Below are 26,681 nucleotides of genomic sequence, written 5' to 3' on the forward strand. Positions count from 1 at the left end.
GAGTATGCCTTATCCAAATTACAGAATCCCACATTTTTGGGTCCCCTACTGAGATAATGACATATATATTATATATTAAGTGTATATGTAGATATATTATATAGCTATATAATATAATATACATATATAGGTGACATTATCTCAGTAGGGGAACAAAAAATGTATGATTTTGAATTTTGGATAAGGGATACTCAACCGTATTGTGTTTTAGACCGTATATAGGCCCTCACTCCGAGTTGATCGCTCACTGGCGTTTTTCGCAGCGCAGCGATCAGGTTACTTCTGCACATGCATATGCACCGCAAAGCGCACGCGCATCGTACGGGTACAAACAGCATCGTTGCTGTGCAATGCTTCTAGTGACGAATCTATTAGCACAACTGATCGCAAGGAGATTGACAGGAAGAAGGCGTTTATGGGTGTCAACTGACCGTTTTCTGGGAGTGTTTGGAAAAACGCAAGCGTGTCCAAGCGTTTGCAGGGCCGGTGTCTGACGTCAATTCCGGGACCGGACAGGCTGAAGTTATCGCAAGAAATTGCAAAAAAAAAAAAAAAAAAAATCGTACCGCTCGGCTGCACATGTGACCACACACTTGCAAAGCAAAAATACACTCCCCCATGGGCAGCGACTATCTGATCGCTGCTCTGCAAAAAATAGCTAACGAGCGATCAACTCGGAATGAGGGCCATACAGAGCCGGATTAAGGGGGGTGCCCCGGGGGTCAGTACCCTGGGCCCCCCTGTTTTAAGGGGCCCCCCGGCCGAAGCTCTACACCGATCTACAGGTTGCCGGGGCAGGAGGGATCCACACTGTGCATGCGGCTTCCTCCCCCCTCCTCTCGGGCAGCACGGTCAGGGACTGAGCCAAGCAATCTCCAGCCTTCGCTGCTGCCAGGAGAGATGCTGCTGTCGGCAGAGGCTGGAGATTGCTTGACTCAGTCCCCGAACGTGCTGCCCGAGAGGAGGGGGGAGAAAGCCGCATGCACAGCTGCACTCCTCCCCCGGCAGCGTGGATCCCTCATACCCCGGCAGCCTGGTGTCTTCTCTTCTCCCCCTGCTCCAGCGCGGCTCCCGTTGCTGTGACCGCGGGAGGTGAGCGGGGGGGGGGGGGGGGGGGGGGGGTGTAACTGTGGGGGCTGGTGGTCCACTGGGGGGCCCTGCTGTCTTTGGTGCCCCGGGCCCCCCGAGGGCTAAATCTGGCCCTGGGGCCATACTGTAGTATACTACGTACTTATCTGCCCCTTGCATTCTCTTGGGGATTAGATCATCATTCTCTCAGATGTCATTTCTTTGTTTGGAACAATTTGAGGAGAAACACCGCCAACGGCTACCAAGTTCACTTAAGTAATTGACCAAATAAATGAATCAGTTTACGGTGTAATTTATAATTATGTAGACAACTCATTCCTGATATCTGTGGTCAGCCTGGAGAAATCATGCTGTGATACGTCTAATATAGCATTATTTGTGTCTCGCTGGCTTTTTCTATTCACGTCTCTCATCCATACCTTCCTAATCTCCTTAGACAGTATTGGCTGCAAAGAATGAGTAGTCTATTGCCAACAGGAGATCAAGGGTTACATATATTAAAAAAAAAATAATATTAAAAATAATATTAAAGAAAGATCATAAAGACAACATTACGTCAAACCCTTGCAGTCGTCCAACATTCATCATGTCGTTACACCGTTTCGGGATGATACACATGACTTCAACAGCTTTCTAAAGCAAAAAAAAAAAAAGCATTAATCAGTATTGAAATAAGAAAGGAAACATACAATGTTATAACAGTACATAAATGGTGTATTAGTTTTGCACTTGTTTCAGTCACCTCCTTTTCATTAGTATGTTTCTTTTCCCACTTAATTACAGCTCAAACTTCACTAATATCCCTTTCACACCTCAGAAATAACCCGGTATCGACCAGGCATATTGCCGGGTCGACACGGGTCAGCGTGCGGTGTGAAAGGGGCATAGCCGAAATCCCGGGTTGCCTGACCCGGGAATTCAACCCGGGAATAAAGCAGTGTTACAGTATACCCGGGTTGAATACCGGGTCAGTGGCTGCGTAAACGGGCTCCCGGGTCGATGCGTCTCGGGACAAGTTTACTACCACAGAGGGAGGCGGTGCAGAGATGATCTCATCTCCCAGCGCCGCCTCCACCTCCGCCCCCCGCTGTTATGGCAAACCGCGCCTGGCATATTGCCAGGTCAGGGAAGCCTGCAGCAGCTCCCAATGCCGGATCCCACCCGGTAAGGAACCATTTCAAATTCCCAGGTGGGATCCGGCATTGGCAGTGTGAAAGGGGTATTAATGACCATTTTGTATAATATAAGCAGGCAGGGGCGATTTGAGAGAGGAGAAGGCCAATGTGCAGGATCCGACTGGACCCCCTCCTCTCTGGCAGCGAGTAGACTCTGGCTTTAAATCAGAGTAAGCGCAGGTCTCCAGGAACATGGCGCCCGCGTCTAGTTCCCGGGGATATCTCTAATTCGCATGTGCATATCACTGGCAAAATGGCTGCGGTGGCCTCCGGAGTGTTAAGTATAATTATACTGTATGCTTGAAAGGTATGAGACCCCCTGGACCCAGGTCACACCTTGCACCCATTATGAACACACCTATGAAAGGAGGGGGAGAGGGGAGGATTTTTAAGGGGAAGGGGGAGGGGGGTCTGCAGGGGGTGGGGAAAGAGTACTTAATATTCAATTAGTACTTTGCTTTTTTTAATTATTTTAATCTATTCCCTATTAATGTATTCCTTCTTTGAATGTATGTCTAGTCTATACATTGAGAGACAAGAACTACTTTATTCATTTTCATAAAATAAGGCTGAGAGATAAATATTACATTATGTTTTATGCTAACATGTCAGTAGAGAAAAGTACCTGGTGTTCAGCAGAAAACAGATTTATGGTGTCTACAGCCAGTACCACCTCTCTACATGTATTCAGTAGAGGTATTCCTGCTTAGCTATTTAAGGATCCTATTAAGGTTGAATTGCAGATTCTGCTAAAAAGCTGAATCTGTAATCATTTCTATCGCATGCTGGGGGCTGCACAGCACAAAGGAAAGGTCACCCATCATGCTACCCGCTGACACGCGGCTGTGACCGCAATGTAACTGCGTTCGCACCGCAATTACATTGTGGTAGCAGAAGCTGTGGATGCCCCCTGCCTCAGACGGCCTGCCGCCGTTTATTTAATTGGAGCGGCTGCATGTGGCGTCACCCAGCCACCCCCTGAAAACAGTCCGGCCACGCCTGCTTTGACCGGACCACTCACCCGCAATGGTACGTACCACCTCCCCCGCCGGCAAAGTGTGATCGCATCCCGCACTTTGCGAATGCATCACATGCGCAGTAGTACAAAGATCGCTCGATTGGGATTTTTGTGTTAGTACAATCTAACTTGAATAGTTGCCTATATCAGTGATTTATAGGCACTACCCTGTTTCTGCAGTTTTAACTACTGTGTTTGGGGAATAAGGAGACTCCTGCATACGCGCTTTAGAGAATCTTTCATTTAGACTGACAACATTTGTTGCTTGTTCTTTCTGGTCTCATATCCACTCTCACGGCTTTCAGTGAGAAAGAGCTTGCTGTGAGAGCACGAGTAGGAAAGACGTAATAAACCAGCTTCCTGTCCTCTCATCCTCCTTCTTACATTATGTCTAATAAATGAATATAATTGATGAGAGAATGAAAATTGTCTATTTTCTGGTTTTTACTAGGTACACAACAGGAGACAAAAGATAATTCATAAATTGCAAAGACCGGGAAGGCAAGCTGTTTGTGAATTCTGAAGTTGCATTGCTATCTGCTTGATTCAGAGGTGTATGCAGTTGAGAGACTGCACGTTAGGAGTGATAATAGGCAGCCCAGGAGAAATCATTACTGGACACGCACACTATAAACAGAAAGCATTTGTATGACATCGCTATTGCCTGAGACGGCTTCTGCGATTCATGGGGACAACAGGGTGGGGACTGGGAGGTGACCTAAGGTCCTCACAAAAAGAGGAGGTGTCATGAGTGTGTTATGTCAGTGTAATACATGCAGCTGCAAGCTTGTTTTCAGTATTGCAGTCACAGCGGCCATATCTTAAAAAGTTACAAGGTAGACTCTGTGCCAGGCATGGGCTGCTCTAAAAGTCGATGGTGGAGAGATCAGATGCACCAGCGCACTTGAGCACTGCTCACATATGCAAAGTGGGCATCGCAGGGCTTGCAAAGACCGTCGCACGGTAGTGTACAAGAGGAATGCTTAGGGCCATATCCAATTAAGCACAAGTTTTACTGCGCAAAGAATACTCCGGGATTAAAGTCCTGAGCTATTCAATTATTTAGCTTTTCTCCCACACGGTAAAACCTCTGGTAACGTGCAGTAACCCCTTTTTATAAAGGGTTTTCAAGCACATTTATTACCAGGGGAGCATTTTACACAAAATACTTCCAGCACCTGCCCCTTCTATTTCTGCAAATCTTCATGACATTGCAGCTAAATGAATCTTCCCCCGCCAATGGTTTCAGAAACAAACCGTTCCATGGCGTTTCAAAACACCAGATCATTACAAACTTTTAGATGTTTGAGAATCTCTCACATTATTTGGAATAGTCTGAAGCCCCATTAGCAGCAGTTCACAAGCTATGGAAAGAACAGTTAGGTTAACTTGACAGCCAACATGAAAATATGAAAACTACAACCATTCTGAAAAGCAAGAAAAGGCAAGACAAGTAAGTAAAAGGCAAGACACAAGTAAATTATGGTTAAAATAAATAAAAAAATTATTTTCTAACTTTAGTCAACTTTCAGCATCTCTCAACTGTATCATTCAAACTGAGGAACCAGATAAATGTTTCAAATATTTGTATCAACTACTTTTTCATCATGCACGTTTTTTTTTTTTTTTTAAAGAAACAAAAATACCTCCAATTCTGCAATATTCATACACGCTTTTTTGGAGTACTTCAGGAAATCCTGCAAATGGATAAAAAGGCAACACAATTACAACTAGATAAACCCCTTTAGAGTAGTGTGTTATGGCTCATAGGAACAGACTCATTTCCTCTCCAAGTAATTTTAATTGGGAGTACCTTTTTTTATTCTTTTTCTTTATTGTATTCTACCCTAAGTAATTACGAGGGGTGTGTAGTAAGTGTCCGGATGCACACAAAGTATTTTATTTACACACAAAATAAACATAACATTTTCTCAAAGTACTGGCCAGGAAAGTTTATGAAAAGTTGAATGCACTCAAAAACCCCTTGGTGAAGCAGCTGGACCAGTCCGAAGCAGGTATGTCTTCTACCTGTTGGATGAAGGTCTCCACTGCAGCTTCCGGTTACTCAAAACAAATCCCACGCATCTTGCGACTGATTTGTGGGAACACGAAGAAGTCCCAGGGGGCCAGCTCTGGTGGATGACCAAGTTTCTGGATGTGTTCATGGGCCAGAAAATCGACCACTTTCCTGGACTTGTGAGCAAGTGCACTGTCTTGATGGAGAGGGGCACCACAAGTGCGAGTTCTTGGTTGCGCCTGAAAATGGCAGGTACTTGTTGGCCTACCAGTCCCCAGTGATGATGAGCTGCACAAGTGGTAGCTACATGACCATTCTTGGCCACAAAATCATCCACCATCTGGACTTCTGTGGAGGTGCATCTCCAACTGGGGTCCACTGGGCTGGCTGCTGTTTGGTCTTGGGGTCGAAACTATAGATCCAGGATTCATTGCCACAGATGATCTCCCAGACAGCGTTTCAGTGACCGCAACTAAACATGGCCAGCATATTACGGCACCAAGTCACTTGAACCCCCTTCTGCTCTAGTGTCAGAAAATAAGCGACCCCAGCATACTCAGGCCAAGCTTTTCGTGGAGTATCAAGTGGATGGATCTCGAAGAGATGCCTATATCCTTCTCTAACTGGGCCACAGTCACCCTGGTGTCTACCTCAACTATGGCTGCACTGCAGCAAAGTCGTACTCGGTGATGGTGCACACAGGTTGGCTGTATCGCTCCTAGTCTTCCAGGGATTGTCTCCATTGCCAAAATTCTGCAAAGCCCTCAAACACAGTGGTTCAAGATGGTGCTTCCTCCCCAAAAGCAGCTTGCAGTCGATCAAACTCTCCTGGTGTTGCAGACCCCACTTGTAGTTGTAGAACTTCATGTCTCTCCAGTGGCTTCTTTTGAGCTTCATACTGAGTTCATGAAGGAAGTGAACATGCTGACTTCTTCGTCTGCAGGGCTGATCATATACTCTGACATATACTCTGTCTTGACATTTCACAGGAACTTTAGGCAGAGATTACAGTTAACAACCAGACTGTCAGATGTGTTTACTCTACCTATGTACTGCACATCCGGAAACTTATGGTTCAAACCTTGTATGTCTGTATTTTATTGACATATTGGGCACATATTTGTGTTTATTTGTGTTGTAATATTCCACTTCCCCCTACCACAATAAAGCATTTAACCATGATTTGGTCCATTGTGATTTTGCCAGTGTAAGTCTACACATATATTGTTACATTTACTCTACAACTTCTAACACTATAGATATACCTACTCAGCGATTACGGAGGGTATATATATGTGTGTGTGTGTGTGTGTGTGTGTGTGTGTGTGTGTGTGTGTGCAGAAAAAAGTGATTGGACACTGACAGCAAATAGATAAACAAGACTATTGGCTTGTAATCACTTGTTATAGTTGTCTGCCATAATACAGGGTAAGGGGTCAGTGACAGTATGGTTTTGTGTGGAGAGTGTTTGCAATAGGATACCACTGTAAAAATAAAAATGTAGCACACAGCAGGACATAATTATGTCCTGTTGTGAGGCAAGTATCATTAATACTGAGCATCATATACATTACAAACAGCCTATCAGCAGCATACTTTGCAATAGAAGTTTCCAGTAGCAATTAAGTATACATTTAGCAACTATAAAATGCCTAACTCACAGGCGTCTGCATTGGGCATAAATCATAAGAAACATTGTCATGGCAACAACTTATCTAAAATATCTATTGCTTTCACAATTGTTTTTTTAACAAAAAACTCCAGACATTTTCACTTTTATGAATATAAATACCCTCAACTGAAAACATCAATTGAAACATAAGAAACATTAACAGCTCTTGTTGCAAGAGTAGGGCGACAACATGAAAATAAGCCTATTTGGCACCTTCTCTTGATGAGCACTGTTGTAAATACTTAGTATACATTTACTGCGAAGTATACCCCTGTGGAATTTGGCTGTTCTTACATGCCTTTTAAACAGGCACTCTCAATTGGTCATGTTAGGGCAACCAGTAAATTATCCTTTATAGTCAGTGAAGTGGTTGCCGTTTGTGCTCTACCCAGCTCAGCTAGACTTCTCGGGATATGATCACCACATGGTGTACCAGCAGCAACCTAAGAACATAGAGGATGCTCTTTGACTGCCCTCAGTCATACAGCTGGGATTTCTCATCACAATTCAGTAGTACCTAGGCTTTGCCATCATAGAAACAGGACTGGTCTTAAAAAAAAAAAAAAGAATCCAGATTTCTGGATGTTTTTATAATCAGACTGAGGCAGGCTTACTGCTCCTGCTTAACTCATCAATGACCATGCCAATGAACTGACCTGCTAAGAGACTGAAGGTGAGGCTTGCAGTGTGTCCAGTGCTCCAGTGATTTTAGCTCCTTAGGATATTAGTTCTCTATGCAGTGAACCCTATCGCTATTATTTGAGTATTCATAACTTATGTCATTAATGTATATGTGTATTCATTGCTTATATGATTAATTTATGTATGTTGTATTTTCAATCTATACTTTTAATAAAGTTGTAATGGTTGTGTCTGTACATACAATTTTTTTGGGGGAGAAATGTACTTCATTTTCCAGCAGGACTTAGAACCTGCCCACACTGCAAAAAGTACTAAAACCTGGTTCAATGACCGTGGGATTACTGTGCTGGATTGGCCAGCAAATTCGCCTGGCCTAAACCCCATAGAGAATCTATGGGGCATTGCCAAGAGAAAGATGAGAGACAAAAGACCGAACAATGCAGAAGAGCTGAAGGCCGCTATTGAAGCATCCTGGTCTTCCATAACACCTCAGCAGTGCCACAGGCTGATAGAATCCATGCCACGCCGCATTGAGGAAGTAATTCATGCAAAAGGGGCCCAAACCAAGTACTGAGTACATATGCATGATTATACTTTTCAGAGGGCAGACATTTCTATATTTAAAAATCCTTTTTTTATTGATTTTATGTGATATTCTAATTTTCTGAGATTTTGGATTTGGGGTTCTCTTAAACTATAAGCCACAATCATCAAAATTATAACAAACAAAGGCTTTAAATATCTCACTTTTAATGTAATGAGTCTACATAATACATTAGTTTCACCTTTTAAGTTGAATTACTGAAATAAATGAACTTCTGCACGATATTCTAATTTTCTAAGTTTCACCTGTACATGTTGATACAAAGATTCACAGAAGCTTCCAAACTCTGGACAAGTCTTTAGAAAGAGCTAAGAGTACCTTAGCACTTTCTGGGCTGTAATAAGGATTTTACTACCAAAGCACAATGTATAGGCAAGTGACTCTACAATAGATCAGCTACCTAGTGTATCACTCAACTCACTCTCACTGCATTAGACACATGATGCAAGTAACAAATGACATGCAAAAGAGTAAAGGTGCGTATACACTACGTGATATTTTAAACTATACTGTTCATTTTCACCCTCCTGAGTGATATACAGTGCATCCGGAAAGAATTTACAGCGCTTCACTTTTTCCACATTTTGTTATGTTACAGCCTTATTCCAAAATGGAATAAATTCATTTTTTCGCTCAAAATTCTACACACAATACCCCATAATGACAAAAAGTGTTTTTGAGATTTTTCCAAAATAAGAAAACTAAGAGATCACATGTACATAAGTATTCAGAGCCTTTGATCAACACTTTGTTTATGTACCTTGAGCATTTACCTTTATTACAGCCTCAAGTCTTTTTGAATATGATGGCACAAACTTGGCACACCTATCTTTGGGCAGTTTCGCCCATTCCTCTTTGCAGTACTTCTAAAGCTCCATAAGGTTGGATGGGAAGCGTCGGTGCACAGCCATTTTCAGATCTCTCCAGAGATTCAAGTCTGGCCTCTGGCTGGGCTACTCAAGGGCATTCACAGAGTTTTCCTGAAGCCACTCTTTTGATATCTTGGCTGCGTGCTTAGGGTCGTTGTCCTGATGAAATATGAACTGCTGCCTCAGTCTGAGGTCAAGAGCGCTCTAGATCAGATTTTCATCCAAGATGTCTCTGTACATTGCTGCATTCATCTTCCCCTATATCCAGACTAGTCTCCCAGTTCCTGCCGCTGAAAAACATCCCCACAGCATGATGCTGCCACCACCATGCTTCACTGTAGGGATGGTATTGGCCAGGTGATGAGCGGGTGCTTGGTTTCCTCCAAACATGACACCTGGCATTCACACAAAAATGTTTAACCTTTGTCTCATCAGACCAGAGAATTTTGTTTCTTATGGTCTGAGAATTCTTCAGGTGCATTTTGGCAAACTCCAGGTGGGCTGCCTCGTGCTTTTTAATAAGGAGTGGCTTCCGTCTGGCCACTCTACCATACAGGCCTGATTGGTGGATTGCTGCAGAGATGGTTGTCCTTCTGGAAGGTTCTCCTCTCTCCACAGAGGAATGCTGTAGCTCTGACAGAGTGACTACTGGCTTCTTGGTCACCTCCCTGACTAGGGCCCTTCTCCCCCGATCGCTCAGTTTAGACGGCCGGCCAGCTCTAGGAAGAGTCCTGGTGGTTCCGAACTTCTTCCGTTTATGGATGATGGAGGCCACTGTACTCATTGGGACGTTCAAAGCAGCAGATATTATTCGGAACCCTTCCCCAGATTTGTGCCACGAGACCATACTGTCTCGGAGGTCTACAGACAATTCCTTTGACTACATGCTTGATTTGTGCTCAGACAAGCATTGTCAAGTGTGGGACCTTATATAGAGCGTAATTCAGAGTTGATCGCAGCAGCAAATTCGTTAGCAGTTGAGCAAAACCATGTGCACTTCAGGGGGATCAGATATAAAATGTGCAGTGAGAGTTAGATTTGGGTGGGGCGTGTTCAAACTGAAATCTAAATTGCAGTGTAAAAATAAAGCAGCCAGTATTTACCCTGCACAGAAACAAAGTAACCCACCCAAATCTAACTCTCTGCAAATGTTATATCTACCACCCCCCCTGCAGTGCATATGGTTTTGCCCAACTGCTAACAAATTTGCTGCTGTGATGAACTCTGAATCACCCTCATAGACAGGTGTGTACCTTTCCAAATCATATCCAATCAACTGAATTTACCACAGGTGGACTCCAATTAAGCTGTAGGAACATCTCAAGGATTATCAGTGGAAACAGGATGCATCTGAGCTCAATTTTGAGCTTCATGGCAAAGACTGTGAATACTTATATACAATGTGATTTCTTAGTTCTTAATTTTTTATAAATTTGCAAAAAGCTCCAAAAAAAAACACCAAACACCTTTTTTCACGTTGTCATTATGGGGTATTGTGTGTAGAATTTTGAGGGAAAAATGTATTTATTCCAGTTTGGAATAAGGTTGTAACATAACAAAATGTGGAAAAAGTGAAGCGCTGTGATGCACTGTAATTTGTAATATAGCCCAGTGTGTACGCTACAAATAATGAATGATGTGCACTCCCATGTGTCATTATGGACCCCCTCTGTCGTCTGTACATGCAGCTGAATTTGGACATATTGTCCAAAACTGGTGACGTCACTGAACGATATCGTACAGTGTCTACGCACTACATCGGCAGCCCAAGAGGGTAGGGAAAACACTAGACGATATTGATCATGGAGCATGTGCAGGTCTCCGGAAACATGACACTGTTCCCAGCAACTAATCTCTATTGCTTATGTTCCCGGCGCCTAATCTTTACTGTGCATGCAACAAAGAAAATGGCCAAAGCGCCATTTTCCAAGTGATTTCTGCTGCAGCGAAAGTGCCAATGTGGGACTCCGAAGAGGTACGTAATTGAACATGGGTGCAGGGTGTGGGCACCTCCGGACCCAGGGGCCTGTGTGCACTGCACACACCTTAGATCCTCCTAAGCCCCTACTCATGTCATAGTTTCTGCAATATACAGAATATGAAAGCCTTGCCATGGTTAAAGGCTACTAAATTATGTATGTTGATATATAATTGTGGGATGACTAAGGGGAAAAGAAAGAATTACAGGGGCACTACAAAATCAGACATCAGAAAATAAATATTGGGGCAGCAATAAGGCAAAGGGAAAGCAGGCAAAACTAACATGCAAGAACAAGTGAGGCACTTTACAACCAGACTACAAATGGAATGAGGCATTTTCGTACATCGTACCACTTACCTTTAAAAGTAGCTGGTATTTCATAATTCTTTGTACAGGTTTTATTAACAAGTCTGTTAGTTGAAGGCGATGGCCCAAGCGCTGTTTCAAGTCCTAGTAGGTGTTCAAATATACAAATAAATTGACATTTAAAAAAATCCACATCAATCATGTTTTAGACTCTATGAAACAATGAAAATTTTGCCACTCTGATCCCTTAAAGCAGTGGTTCCCAAATTGGGTAATTTGGGTTGCTGGTCCAGGACCAAAAATTTTTATTTATGGTCAATGTACTGTAATAGAAAAAACCATGGCTTGCGGCTTCCAATCATAAAATATGTGGACAAATAGAAGCAAATCCTGTCCCTCACCACATAACTGTACCTAAGGATGACATATAATTACAATTTACTTAATGTAATATTTTTTTCTGAATTTCTCAATATGAAACTTGTGGACTAGGGGTGCTGTGAAAAAAAAAACCATACTGACACTCTAGGACAGTGATTTTCAACCTTTTTAAAATTGTGGCACACTAAACAAAATGTTTAAATTGCCAAGGCACACCATTAGTTTTTTTGGCCTCACAGTAATAAAACAGATTTATATTAATGCCCCATTCTAATTCCACACACCTGCCCCCCCCCCCATTGTCAAGCCACACACATGCCCCCATTGTAATTCCTTACACCTGTCCCACCCATAGTAATTATACATACCTGCCCCCCATTGTCATTCCACACACCTGCCCCACATAGTAGTCATACACACATACCCACATTGTAATTCCACACACCTGCCGCCCCGTACAGTAATTCCACACACCTACCCCCCACCATGGTAATTTCTTGCACATTAATGTTTTATATATATATTTCTAACCTTACATCTTTCCCTCTCAGTGAGGAGCGCTGGGACAAGGAAGCATGGAGGAGGAACAGCAGAGAGTGTTTGTGCACTGCAGGCGGGGAGAACGCAACATTCGGTGCGGGCCGGCTGATGCAGAAGTGCAGCGCTGACTGGCGAGCACAGGTACATCTGCCTGGCGGCAGTTCTGTGTGCGGGCAGCAGTGCCTGGGCCTGGCGACTGCGACGGTATTGTGTGCGTGCGCCGGGTCTGTGTGCATGCGGCGGCGCCGGGTCTGTTTGCGGGCGGCGGCAGGAGGCAGGCATCTCTGGTGGGCATCAGTGGCGGCACACCTGGCAACTGCCTGCAGCACACTAGTGTGCCGCGGCACACCTGTTGAAAAAGGCTGCTCTAGGGTGCTGTAACTCAAAAAAGTTTGGAAACCACTGTCTTAAAGAAAAATTGCCATTATATTACATTAACTCTTCACCTAACATTCCCCCCAAACAACAAAAATAAACAACAAAAAAAAAGTAATAAAGACCAATGTCAGCAAACACAGGATTTTGGAGTATAGCTCATATTCCACCTGCTGCAATGATGCTTTCTCTTGCAGTTGACAAGGAAAAGTGGCCATTCAGAACCAGGGCCCTCATTCCGAGTTGTTCGCAGCGGATCATCGCATACGGCAGGAAAACCTCATACTGCGCAAGCGCAAAAGCGGAAATACGCATGCGCAAAGATAGCGATATGACACTTGTGCAGAATTACTATAAGAAAAACTGCTCGTAATACACAAACGAAAACGGGGAGTGACGGAGGCGTGGCAGAGGCACGGCTTCGCAATCCTACGAAATGGGCGTGAAAGTGGGCCGCTAGTGTGGGAATATGCATCCAGCAGTAGGCGTGTTTTTGGCAAAAATGCGTATACTATGTTAAAAGTACATAACAAATGTTCGCTATCTTGACGCAGCCGAAGAGTGAGTCTGCAGCTACTCAGCACTTGCGAAGTAATGTTACAAGTGTGTGTCTGCTCTAATTAGCAATTAATTAGCAACTGAATTCACCTGTTGAGCATTTACTCGCAAAGCACTGCTCTTACAAAATAATACAAACAGCAATTATATGGCCACTTCATATTTGTATTGTTAGCACAAACAAATCTGACACACTCACAAATAATGCACTGTATTTTTTGTACCAATAAAAATTAACTGATGTTAAATGCATGTTTTAATTATTTGTTTAAGAATCTCAAATGTGACTAAATCTCAAATGTGACTAAACATACTTATAAACTACATCAGCTAAATCTTCTCAACATAGACATATTCCTTTGTACATACCAAATAACATGAGCACCATAAGGCAGCCTACATTTCATGTGACTTAATATGTTTTTTTTTTGGGGGGGGGAATATGTGTCCATATCTAATACTATGGCATGTTGCCCCTAGTAACCCAAGTTTTTTTTTTATTATATGGTCAATTAAGTGTTGTGCAAGGCATACAGATTTAAAATTACACTATGCAATGTTTGTCTTAATATTCTGATTGTTCCCTTGTTCCACAAATGTCAATATGCCATGTTCAAGTTTACAGGGCACAGTTTTAATGAGTGCATAACCTTTAATAAAACATACAAACAATTGTAAAGTAATTATTTTTTACTTCAAAAAAAGTTCAAAATCAACAACACAACATGGCTACAAATGAGCATCACATACAGAGATGGACATAGCAGCAAGCAGATGGCATTGGGCAAATGCACATAGCAGAACCCAGTACTATGGTAACCCCTTCTTCTGACAAAATGTGATGTTTCAATTAAGTGAACCCCCAGCCAGACTAAACTTTTAGGGGAACTGAGGTAGATTCCGGAACAAACACACAAACATACACAGCACGCTAGGAAGAGGAAGATGGCTCAGGTGTAGGCACAAATAACTCACAGGCTACAATTTAAAGAAAACCTTTCACTTTGAGGGAGTTCTACATTCTGGCCACACAAGCCAAAATCAAAAAATACATTGATGCAACATGTAAAACATGGGTGCTGCTCATCTGGAAAGACATCACTTTCTCTTTTTCTTCCCCGCCTGATGATGATCTTCTTGGCTTGGTCTGCGGAGCGACCTTCGAGTGCCCTGCCCAGCTGGATGTTCTTCCTGGGCAGGGTGAGGGGAGGGAGCCGATGTGGCTGGCTCTCTGCCACTGTGGGCAAGGGAGACTGCGATGTCCTGGAGCCCTTGCCGAATGGAATTGGCAAGTTCATGGAAGGAGGAGGCGAGTTGATCTTGTCCCTGCCTGATCTCTGCCAGACCTTGGCAGAGTTGAGCTACACCTTGCTCCACACTGGTTCTGTGCTCAGTGAGCCGGACAGGTATCTGGCTTACCTCCCGGAGCATCCTGTCCTGAAAAGCATTCAGGCTCTCACCATACCTGGCTATTTCAGTCAGGATTTCCGGGATAGCAGAGGGTTGGGTGGGGGGGCCAGTTGGAATCTGGATGGGTGGGATTTGTGGTCCCACACTGCCAGACACACTAGGTCCCTCCACCTCAGCCTCAGCCACATAACTCTCCTGTGACTCTACCTGCTCACCCCCCTGTGCTGTGTTATGAGCAAAGCAAATAGAAGAATGAGTGGAAAAAGAGTAGATAAAAACAATGAGACTTTTGTATCCCAAAAAATGTAAACAAAAAAAAAATGTGTGTGTAAACTTACCTGGCAAGTCATGTGCATGGAGTATTTCAGGCAGGTCCGTGTTCATATAAGACACCCCAACCCCCTCCTCGTAGCTCACACAGTCCATCGCTATCTCCTCCAGATCTGTGTATTCCACAGTGGCAGCTGGTCCTCCCCCTGTTGCCCTCGAGGCATTCCACTCCGCAGACCTCTTGCCCTTCAGGCGGGATTTGAAGTCGGCCCAACTACATATGTGGGTAAAAATAGGGGCAAGGTAGCGTTAAATTTTGAAAACCTGCTTTAATATATTGTACACATGCTATGCATTTGGTTGCTATAGGCAACATCACATCTAGCTAACTTTTTAAGAATACTTGGCACAGATAATGGACTGGCAATATACACTTACAGTCTTCGAACTTCCTGTGATGTTCGGACTATTGAGCCGACTTCATGAACAGAATTAGTGATGTCCCTCCAAATTCTGTCTTTGGTTGCAGCAACCATGTTTTTGGGTCCTCGATGTATTTTTTGCATGGCCTGTGTGACCAAAATCCGTAACTCCCTCTTAGTGAAGGCGGGCTGTCTTTTCTTTTTTTTTGAAGTAGCCTGTGAGCTATCATCCTGACCTTCATCACCATCTTCCTCTTTACTAGCTGCTTGTGTAGTTTGTGTTTGAGCTGTTAGTCCAGAATCACCCTCAGTTTCCCCACTAGCTATGTCTGGCAGGGGATTCACTCCTAACTCCTGGGTAGCAGAAGAAGGAGTTTGTATAGTACTGGGTCCTGCTATTTCAGAGTCAGCATTGGCAAACTCAAGCATCTGCCTCCGCAGTGCTAAGCTTCTGTGTGCTAAAGCTGCCATCTGCTTCTGCACCTCGTCCATCTCTGCTGCCGTCTGCTCACGAGTAGCCATGTTGCTGGTAGCATGTGTGTATGCACGAGTGTTCAGCTATTTATAGCTGCTTGCGTTTTCCGGTGCGGAATTCCGCGCAGGTGTATATTATGCTAATTGGTCCAGTAATTGCTGCACTGGCTATATGAACGCCCTGCATGCAGCCTGTGTGTGGGTGTATGCGGAAAATTACTGAAGCACGGTGGACATTTCTGAGAGAGCACATTTCTGAGTGAGTTTTGAGAGTATTTTATATTGTTTCAGTACATTTTTTTAATGCAATATTCTCCTTCTCATGTATGTTGTGTAAGATTGTTGTATCCAATGGTTTTTATTATTTTAAAATGTTTTTATTTTATATATATATGTGAAGACTAATATGTTTATGATTTGAAGCCATATTTGAATGATATGTGTGTGTTTGTGTGTGTGTGTGTCCCCGTGTGCGAATCACCGCTCCATGAGAACTATACAAACTGTCCTGCACATCAATGTACACATATCAATAAAGTTTATTACAGATGACACCATACATTTCCAACCAATCACATGCAACCACAAACTATAAATATAAGCCCATATATGAAAAACGCCATTGCCATGATGCGCGCAGCAGCATTCACACGCCGCGAGCTGCGCGTCCTGGTGGCAGTGATGGACAGCCGCGTAGGCCGCGCAGGGCCCTTTGTCCCAAATAGGGTAAAGCGCGAGGCCTACGCGGAGGTCCGCCGCTTATTGAGGACCCGCAGCCGCAGCAGGCGGACCATCATACAGTTAGAGAGGCGGTGGAGCGACCTCCGCAGGCGGACGCCGGACCTGTTGGCGGAACTCCGCCAACAAATCCGGGAATTACGTAGACGCAGTAAGTTTAATGCATTACATAACACTGAGATTATTAGCAAAAACTTTGCATATTTTCACTAAGTGATAGTGTGAAAATTTTCACACTGACAATGAACTATTGTAGAATAAACATGACACAGTCTGTGTGGTTAGGGCAAGCAGTACTAACTGTGTAGCAAAGTGCTTCTGAAAAAGTGCATGTTGTTGTACAGAGGTGCTACACAGGCTGTCACCTGAACCCAATAACTTGCTCAGTGGTGTAATTTTAATAAGGTGGGAGGTTTTTAGAACTGGTGATGTTGCCTATAGCAATCAATCAGATTCAATCTATTAGATTCTATAAGCAACTTAATAAATGTTAGGTATAAACTGATTGGCCAACATCACCAGTTTAAAAATTAGAAAAACCTATTAATGTTACCCCAGTGTCTTTAACATGGGACAGAACAGTGTAATTGAAAAATGGTGTTGTTAAAATGTGTCATGCTACAACCTAAATATTACATATGTCATTCTAGGACCACCACAACGGCAAGCTGCTGCTGGGAGCCCCGACCAGTCACCTTCTGAGCCCCCCTCCCCTTCTGATGCCCAATCGCCCTCTCCTTCCCAGTCCCCTTCTCAGCCCCCCTCCCCTTCTGTTGCCCAATCCCCTTCTCCTTCCCAGTCCCCTTCTCAGCCCCCCTCCCCCTCTCTTTCCCAGACTCCCTCCCCCTCTGTTGCCCAATCCCCTTCTCCTTCCCAGTCCCCTTCTCAGCCCCCCTCCCCCTCTCTTTCCCAGACCCCCTCTCTGGCCCCCTCCCCCTCTGTTGCCCAATCCCCTTCTCCTTCCCAGTCCCCTTCTCAGCCCCCCTCCCCCTCTCTATCCCAGACCCCCTATCTGGCCCCCTCCCCCTCTGTTGCCCAATCCCCTTCCCAGTCCCCTTCTCAGCCCCCCTCCCCCTCTCTATCCCAGACCCCCTCTCTGGCCCCCTCCCCCTCTGTTGCCCAATCCCCTTCTCCTTCCCAGTCCCCTTCTCAGCCCCCCTCCCCCTCTCTTGCCCGCTCCGCCTCTGTTGCCCAAACACCCTCTCCGCCCCCCTCCCCCTCAGACCCACCCTCTGAAGGCAGGTCCCCAATCCCTCCTCCTTCCCCCATCCAGCCTCCTTCCCCACCCAGTGAATGGGCCGAAGAAGCCCCTGTGGATATTCCGGGGAGTCCGCATGTGGCAGATGCGAGTAAGTGTTTTAAAATGTAAAATGTATTGGTTACCTACTTACACTTACAATTACAAAACATGCAGTGTTGTACTGTGGGCAATCTTGGCCCAAGGAAAAATGTTTGTGTTCTTCTTCATTGTCTAGATGTTGCGTTTACATTTATGTGAGTATCATTAGATGTACAGTGTCTATGTGTGCAATGTTTTGTCTGTCCACTCTAGGTCGACACTCATTAGGTCGACAGTGTTGCCAGGACAACAGGGTTTATATGTGCTAGGTTGTCAGTGAAACGGTTAGACCTGAGTGGAGTTTAGTATGTTGTTGGTCTTTTACACTTGTGCCTGGGTATTCATAATATTTGCACTTTCAACTCACATGCTTCACTTTGTTAGCCAGCCTAACGACACAATGATTTGTGCTGTGAAAGTTACACTCACAAAATGTTTATTTCATTTTTCAAAACCTGTTTGACCTTATGTAGTAAGGCAGGCTTTCAGGGAGTGTGGCCATGCTAGGATATGTTGTTCTTCTGAAGATGTTGATATGCAGTGTGATGATGCAGGGCCAACCCAAAAACAGATAAGTTGCCTTCACTCCAGATGTGAATGAATGCCAACATGGTGTTACATTTACTAAGATGGTAGTTCTCTTTAAGATGGGATGTTGCCCATAGCAACCAATAAGATTATACTTGTAATTTTTTTGACCCCTTATACAAGATAATATGTAGAATTTGATTGGTTGCTATGGTCAACGTCCCATCTTAAATAGAACTCCCATAGTAGTAAATGTCCCTCATGGTGTGGTACACTTTATAAAAAAAGAATAATTAAAAATAAACATTGCTGAGCAGGCTTGTGTGTTGTTCTGCTACTGATTTATCCTTAAAACAGCCATGATGTAGTCACTTTGCCATTAAAGCAGGCCTGTCCAAACTGCGGCCCTCCAGCTGTTGAGAAACTACACATCCCAGGCATGCCCTGACACAGCTTTTGCATTCTCTGACCCCAAAACTGTGTCAAGGCATGCTGGTACATGTAGTTTCACAACAGCTGGAAGGCCGCAGTTTGGACATGCCTGCATTAAAGTGTGCTTTGTGCCTTGCTTGTATAATAGGTAATGTGAGTAAGTTAGTAATGTTTTCTTTGACTCTTCTTTTCAGATTGTGCAGTTGGAGATCCCACCAGTATGCCTGCACTTTTACAACGCCTAAAAGGAAATTTAAGGGCAGTAATTGCTGATATTAAGGCAATTGAGAATTTTTTTTAAGTTTATAATTTTTATTTTGTTCACATTTTAATTTCAGAAAAAAAAAAAAAAAATTGTTGAAGTTAAGCGGGTGTTGTGTTTATTTATGCTATAAAGGAACAGCACATTGGCATGCAGAAATTGGTGACCTAAAACAGTTCACACATCTTACTTAAGAATCATTTCATAAAAATACACCAACAAATTTTTTTTTTTTTTAAAACAGTTAGGAGGTTATGAATTATAAATACATATAAACACATTTATTTACACACTACACATCTACACAATACTTCAAACATTTGCATTAGACCAGGCACATTTCCCATATCTATATTTGTAATTTTTCCAGATCAATGTTTATGGCCAATTATGCCTACAAAGTGTTCTTCTGGTATTCTTTGAAGACTTAATTGGTCAGGACCATTGTCATTCATTACACTAATTGGATTCGTAATTGAGGAGGGCTTGTGGACTTTAAACTGAAAGGTGTAATTTCACTTAATAGAAAAAAAAAACATTGTTGTGCGTTTTTCCGCAAAAGTGTGCACTTTTAAGAAGAATGTGTAAATCTACGAAAACTTAGTATTTTTACGTTGCGGTTTGTGTTAATGCGATGGTTTCGCATTGCTGCGATGTCATTTGGCGTACGCCCACTTTGTGTTATACTGCGGACGAATTAGCAAAAATACGTTGGAGGCGGATATTCGCTATTTTGCAACATGTTCGCAATTTTGCGCATACCTTGTGCGAACGAAAAAAATAGCGAACAACTCGGAATGAGGGCCCATATCCGTGTCAGCACAGAGTATAATTTTAATTTAAACTACACCTTGATGGTCAATGCTGGAATGTGTAGTTGTGTAGAGGTATTTCTTTTTCATCTACTAGGGGTCACTGGAGTACTCTTGGGATAGGGACGGGGCATTAGCAGGGATAGGCACATTTAAATATTTAAATTAGTAACCCTCGATAATCCCAAGATGCCTCAGTGTTTTTTCTGTGCTCAGTCGGGATAGAGCACATGTGGAGAGGTCTCCACAGCTAACTTCTATTTTTTACTAGATTTTATTTTTGTTTTACACTTAATCCCTTCTCAGTTTATAAAGAAGCTTGGGACCGGGATTGTTGATGCTGCAGCAGTTGGCTTGTCGGCGCTCAGGAGAGGAGCACCGCCATAGACCATAATCAGCAGAGAGCTGATTGTAGCCTAGAGCTGCAGGAAGGAGCTGGACAGAGCTTGCTGTGAGAAGCCCCGTTATAGCCTCCACTGGATCAGGTAATGAGCGGCCAGGCAGCTCACACTGCCGCCGATCCTTTCATGTTATTTGCGAGGGGATCGGGGCATTCATTCTGCCGCCCGCTGTGGGCACCTGTTAATAGAAAGCCCAGCGTCTTGCCGCTGCACCAAGCCCCTGCCTCCCACTGGCCGCTACTCAGCCCAGCCATGGACAGCTACGCTGCTGCCGCAGGGAGTCTGATCATGCTCCCCGGCTCTCTCCGCCCTCCAGCCTAGCCGCGGACAGCCACGCCGCCGCCGCTGGGCGTCTGATCATGCCCCCCGGCTCCCTCCACCCTCCAGCCCAGCCGCAGGCAGCCACGCTGCAGCCGCTGGGCGTCTGATCATGCCCCCCTGCTCCCTCCTCTGTCCGACGCTAGCTATAATCACGGCGGGAGAGGGGGGACTTCTCAAGTGGGGCGGACGGCTCAGCTTACACTCCTGCCACGGTCTGCCAGCGCTACAGGTAACAAGGCAGCAGAGGGGAGATCGCGGGAGCCAGAGGTGGGAGGATTATACCTGCAGCACAGCGGCTCTGGGGAGTTTCATTATGGCAAAACCTGGTATCTGGTTAATACACATGTATATATTATATATATTTTAATGTATAATATATGCATAGGAGGGTATATTTACAGTTATATCGTCTGTTGGGACTCAGATTATTGTAACGTGACATGGCTGGATGCCATTTTAAGTCAACTTCCTGTTTCGTTTTTTTCAGGAAGTTTGGCCCGGTACTACAACACTCAGCCACTGGATGGTGCAGGGGTGTTAGTAGGAATTTTGGATAGCATATTTCACTGCTTATAGTGGGTACCAGAGTGTTTTGCACTTTTGGAATAAACACACTTTAAGGAAAAGGTTTTACTGAGTCGTGAGGACTTGTCTGTCTTTGTCTACATAATGAGTAAAGCTAATGCAAAAGCAAAAAAGTAGCTTAGCTGCAAGGTCAGTAAGAGTGTGTTACCTGATGGAACTACCCCATGCACAATAGGTCTTGCAAATACGGCTTCAAATACGAATCAGTACCCTGATCCTCCTTGGACGATGCTGGCGGAGGTGATGACTGGTTTACAATCAGAATTGGTCGTTGCACAATAGGAGCATGAAGCGGCTAAATCTGAGGCTAGGGTAATACCTCCTGAGATACCAGAAGGGGCTCAGAAGAGGTCTAGTACTTTGCAAAAGTCCAAGTCTAGCTCAATTCCGAAAAATTGTTATAATTTCTCTTATAATTTACCAGTTTCAGCTATGTTGCATTCTGACGATTCAATGCCAGACCTGATTTCTCAAGAACAGGAGGAAGGTGAGGTGGCCCAGGAGTCAGATAGTGAGGTTACTGATAGCCCAGCCATAGATAATCTCATCAGGGCAGTACTTCGGTATCCAGACTCCAGGTCGACACACCTTAGGTCGACGCCAATTGGTCGACACACATTAGGTCGACATGGACAAAAGGTCGACGGGAACAAGGTCGACATGGAAAAGGTCGACATGGAAAAAGGTCGACATGGAAAAAGGTCGACATGGAAAAAGGTCGACATGGAAAAAGGTCGACATGGAAAAAGGTCGACATGGAAAAAGGTCGACATGAGTTTTTCACAATGTTTTTCTTTTTTGGAACCTTTTCATACTTAACGATCCACGTGGACTATGATTGGAACGGTAATCTGTGCCGAGCGAAGCGGAGTGAAGGCACCATGCCCGAAGCATGGCGAGCGAAGCGACACCAAAAAAAACATAAAAAACTCATGTCGACCTTTTTCCATGTCGACCTTGTTCATGTCGACCTTTTGTCCACGTCGACATAAGGTGTGTCGACCAATTGGCGTCGACCTAAGGTGTGTCGACCAATTGGCGTCGACCTAAGGTGTGTCAACCTTTTTGTTGTCGACCTGGAGTCCCAGACCCAGTACGTCAAGTTCTAAATTTTACAGAAACTGAAGAACCTCTTTCAAGTGATGAGCTGTTATTTGCGAAGAGACAGAGAACACCGGTGTGTTTTCCTTATTCAGATTATCTTAAGCAGTTAACAGAAGCATGGGAGAATCCAGATAAACGGTTTTCTCTGCCTCGGCGGTTTCTGTCTAGCTACCCGTTCCCAGAGTCTATGACGGCCAATTGGGCAAAAATCCACCGGCCGTGGAATCATCGGAGTCAAAACTTTCTAAGAAGTTAACCATTCCAGTACCAGCTGCTACGACGCTTAAAGATCCGTCAGAGCGTAAGTTAGAAGCTATGCTAAAGTCAATGTATACAGCAATAACGGTGATGCTTAGACCTGCTTTGGTTGGAGTTTGGGTTAACAAGGCTGTAGCTGCATGGGCAACACAGCTCAAGTTGGGCCTACAAGAAGATCACCTTATACTTCTGGCTGATCACATCTGTGAATCTGCAGAGTATCAAGGTACGGCTTCTATGGATGTCAGCCAGGTTAGTTCTCGCATTTCAGCTTCACTAGTGGTGGCACAACGTGCACTTTGGCTGCATTCTTGGCTGGTGGAGGCAGAGTCCAAACGAGGAAAAGAAGCGTTGCCTTACGCTGGCGATATGTTGTTTGGTCCTGAATTGGACAAATGGATTTCTCAGGCCACTGGGGGAAAGTCTGTTTTCCTTCCATTGCCTGCACAAGTTCCTAAACAGAAATACGCTGGACCAACGTTCAAATCTTTTAGACCTCAGTCCTTTCGAGGCCGTGCTAGAGGAACAACCATACAAGGTAGACGTGGTAGAGGACATGGTTTTCAACAAACCACTAACCGTCGTCAGGACACAGACCGCTGACAAGCCAGTGGCATGAAGGGCTTCCAGTCCATCTTGGATCTTCAGTTGTGGGAGCATGCCTTCAGACGTTTCACTTGGCATGGTTTCAGACATCCACAAATGGACAAGTGTCCAAACGTAACAAAATAGAGTTTGATTGTCTTCCACCAATGCGCTTTTTCGAGACAAGTCTGCCTGTCTCGGGGGACAAAAAGGCGGTTCTGCAAAACACAATTCAGTCTCTCGTAGATTCAGCAGTTTTAATTCCGGTTCCAGTTCACCAACAGGGTCAAGGTTATTATTCCATTCTTTTGTAGTAACAAAGCCGGATGGCTCGGTCAGACCGATATGGAATCTGAAGGGGCTCAATCAGTACGTCACTTACTACAGATTCAAGATGGAATCCCTGCGGTCAGTGATTGCAGGTTTAGAACAGGAATTCATGATTTCGCTGGATCTCAAGGATGCGTACTTACACATTCCAATTTGGCCACCGCATCAAGGGTACTTGAGGTTTGCAGTACACCATTATCATTTTCAGGCACTACCGTTTGGCCTCTAGTCAGCGCCTCGGATATTCACAAAGGTGACGTCTGTGATGATATCTCATCTCAGATCCCTGGGAGTGATAATAGCTCAGTACTTAGACGATCTACTCATCAAAGATCCGTCTCAACAGATACTCCTTCAACATGCCTTACTAACACACAATGTACTAGTTCAGCACGGTTGGATTGTCAACTTCAAGAAATCAAACCTGATTCAGTCGCAGAGACTTAAATTCCTAGGAATGATTCTCGATACGGTGGACCAATGAATTTACCTGCCAGAACAGAAAGCACAGAGAATTCGTCATCTGGTACAGCTGGAGCTCAAACCACGGACGGTCTCGGTGCATCAACAGTCACATACATCAACAAACAAGGAGGAACTCGAAGTCGCATTGCCATGCGGGAAGTTGCTTGCATCCTGAATTGGGCCGAGAATCACCAAGTGATATTGTCGGCAGTGTTCATACCAGGAGTGGACAACTGGGAAGCGGTCTCAGCGTCAGGATTTTCATCCAGGAGAATGGGCATTAAATCCAGAAGTGTTCCGGATGTTGGTCCAGCGGTCGGTTTACCCACAGGTGGATCTCATGGCATTCCGTCAAAATCATCAAACACCCCAGTATGTGTCCAGAACAAGAGATCCAAAGGCAGTGGCGGTGGATGCTCTCACAATCGCGTGGCCGTACAGCCTTGTGTATCTTTTTCCATCTTTTCCGCTACTTCCTCGATTGCTAAAGCGGATCAAACAAGAGTCCACGACAGTCATACTAGTGGCACCTCATTGGCCTCGGAGAGCATGGTTCTCGAATCTCCGCAGTTAACGCGCAGATGAACCGTGGACGCTCCCGCTACATCCAGACCTGCTACAGCAGGGTCCGTTCCTGTACCATGATTTAGCGCGGCTGCGTTTGACGGGGGGGTGGGGGTAGGTGGCTGTTGAAACCGCTCTCTTGAGGCGAGAGGGCATTCTAGAATCGGTTATACCAACCGTGTTACGTGCTAGGAAGCCAGTTACAGTAGCTCATTACCACATAATTTGGCGTGCTTATATAGGTTGGTGTGAAGCTCTGAGTGTTCCGACATCATCTTTCAAGTTATCCCGTCTTTTGCTATTTTTACAGACGGGGTTAGATGGAGGACTACGTTTGTCTAAACTAAAGGTGCAGGTTTCGGCCTTATCAATTTACTTTCAAAGACGTTTGGCCCTTTTGGCAACAGTTCACACTTTCCTGCAAGGTGTCCTCAGAGTTCAACCTCCATACGGAGGTGTTCACAGAGATGACAAATCTTTGGGGTGTACCTCAAATAGACATGATGGCCTCCCACCTCAAAAAGAAGCTTCGGAGGTACTGTTCCAGGTTGCGAGACCCACAGGCAGTGGCGGTGGACACCCTGGTAACTCTGTGGGTGTTCAAGCCAGTGTATGTGTTCCCTCCACTTCCACTCATCGCAAGAAGTCTAAAACTTGTGAAGAAACAAGAGTTCAGGCGATCCTCATTGCTCCGGACTGGCCAAGAAGAGCTTGGTATGCGGATCTTCTGGAGTTACTGCTGGAAGATCCGAAGCTTCTTCCTCTTCGAGAGGACCTTCTGCAACAAGGGCCGTTCGCTTATTAAGACTTACCACGGCTATGTTTGATGGCATGGAGGTTGAACGCCGGATCTTAGCTCGGAAAGGCATTACGGCCCAGGTTATTCCTACCCTGATACAGGCAAGGAAAGGAGTAACGTCAACACATTACCATCGCATTTGGAAAAAGTATGTGTCTTGGTGTGAATCCAGGAACTTTCCTACAGTGGAGTTTCAACTTGGATGGTTTCTACTCTTACTGCAAGCAGGTGTGGATGTGGGACTGCGTTTGGGATCCATAAAGATCCAAATTTCAGCCTTATCCATTTTCTTCCAAAAACCATTGACTGCCTTCCCCCTGAGGTTCAGACTTTCTTGAAAGGGGTTCTAACCACCCTTTGTGCCTCCTACGGCACCCTGGGATCTTAACGTGGTGTTGCAGTTCCTGCAATCGGATTGGCTCGAGCCTTTACAGGTTGAGGTTAAGTTTCTCACTTGGAAGGCTGTCACACTGTTGGCATTAGCATCTGCTAGACGTGTGTCGGAATTGGGTGCTTTATCCTGTAAAAGCCCCTACTTCATTTTCCATGAGGATAGAGCTGAGCTCAGCACGCGTCAGCAGTTTCTTCCAAAGGTTGTGTCGGCTTTTCATAAACCTACTGTGGTGCCAGTGGCTACTGACTCCTCAATTCCCTCTGAGTCTTTGGATGTTGTGAGGGCTTTGAAGATCTATGTGACAAGGACTGCTCGTCACAGAAAGTCGGACACTCCGCGTTTCGTAAAATCCAGTTACTTCTTCCGTAGGCATGGAAGTAGTAACTGGATGTTACGTAACGCGTCTCCCAAATTGACTGACATTTGAACAGAGTTGATCCCTGTCCGGCTCATCCTAAACACCCGGCATCTTCCAGCCACTGATCGTGCAGGCAAAGTCATTACTGTGTTGGTTCCGCAGTGGAGAGATTTCGGCTGGTTGGAGCGGCTTAGTGCCTGGCTGTTTGAACGGGAGCACTAGGAGAGACAACCCGCCTGTTGAAGCTGCTTGCGGCTCAGACGAAAGCTTCCCATCAGCGCTAATACATCCAGCCGCACAGATAGAAGCCGCCAGCTGATTCCAGGATAACGTCCCGGTCTACAGGTAAACAATCATCAGCTATCCAGACAGTGCATACCCGGGGACGCTCGGGCTGCACAAACTCCTTGTACCTTCAAATAGGTCCCTCAATATATACATAAGGGACAGAGTGAGTAAAGTTACCTGTGGCCGTTTGAATTTCATATACACAGACTTTTGGACATAATCACTCGTGACTTTTGAATTTATTAGCCGGGCGCAATTAAGCTCAGGGGAATCTAGTCTCCCTTGAACCCTTGGATAAACCTCTGTCAATCTGGA

At 44.8% G+C, this 26,681-nt stretch overlaps 1 protein-coding gene across 2 annotated transcripts in view; it reads right to left on the reverse strand.

Moving 5' to 3' along the window:
* Positions 1-26,681, reverse strand: part of TRIO (trio Rho guanine nucleotide exchange factor) — a 1,426,902-nt gene that overhangs the window by 80,231 nt on the left and 1,319,990 nt on the right. For both annotated transcript variants that reach the window (XM_063922713.1, XM_063922714.1), the window contains exons 43-45: positions 11,425-11,517; positions 4,929-4,979; positions 1,645-1,722 (exon numbers count right to left, since the gene is read on the reverse strand). In XM_063922713.1, coding sequence (XP_063778783.1) covers positions 1,645-1,722; positions 4,929-4,979; positions 11,425-11,517 — 222 coding nt within the window. The remainder of the gene's footprint in view (positions 1-1,644; positions 1,723-4,928; positions 4,980-11,424; positions 11,518-26,681) is intronic.

This window comes from Pseudophryne corroboree, chromosome 5 (genome assembly GCF_028390025.1).
Source record: "Pseudophryne corroboree isolate aPseCor3 chromosome 5, aPseCor3.hap2, whole genome shotgun sequence".
In the NCBI taxonomy this organism is placed as follows: Eukaryota; Metazoa; Chordata; class Amphibia; order Anura; family Myobatrachidae; genus Pseudophryne; species Pseudophryne corroboree.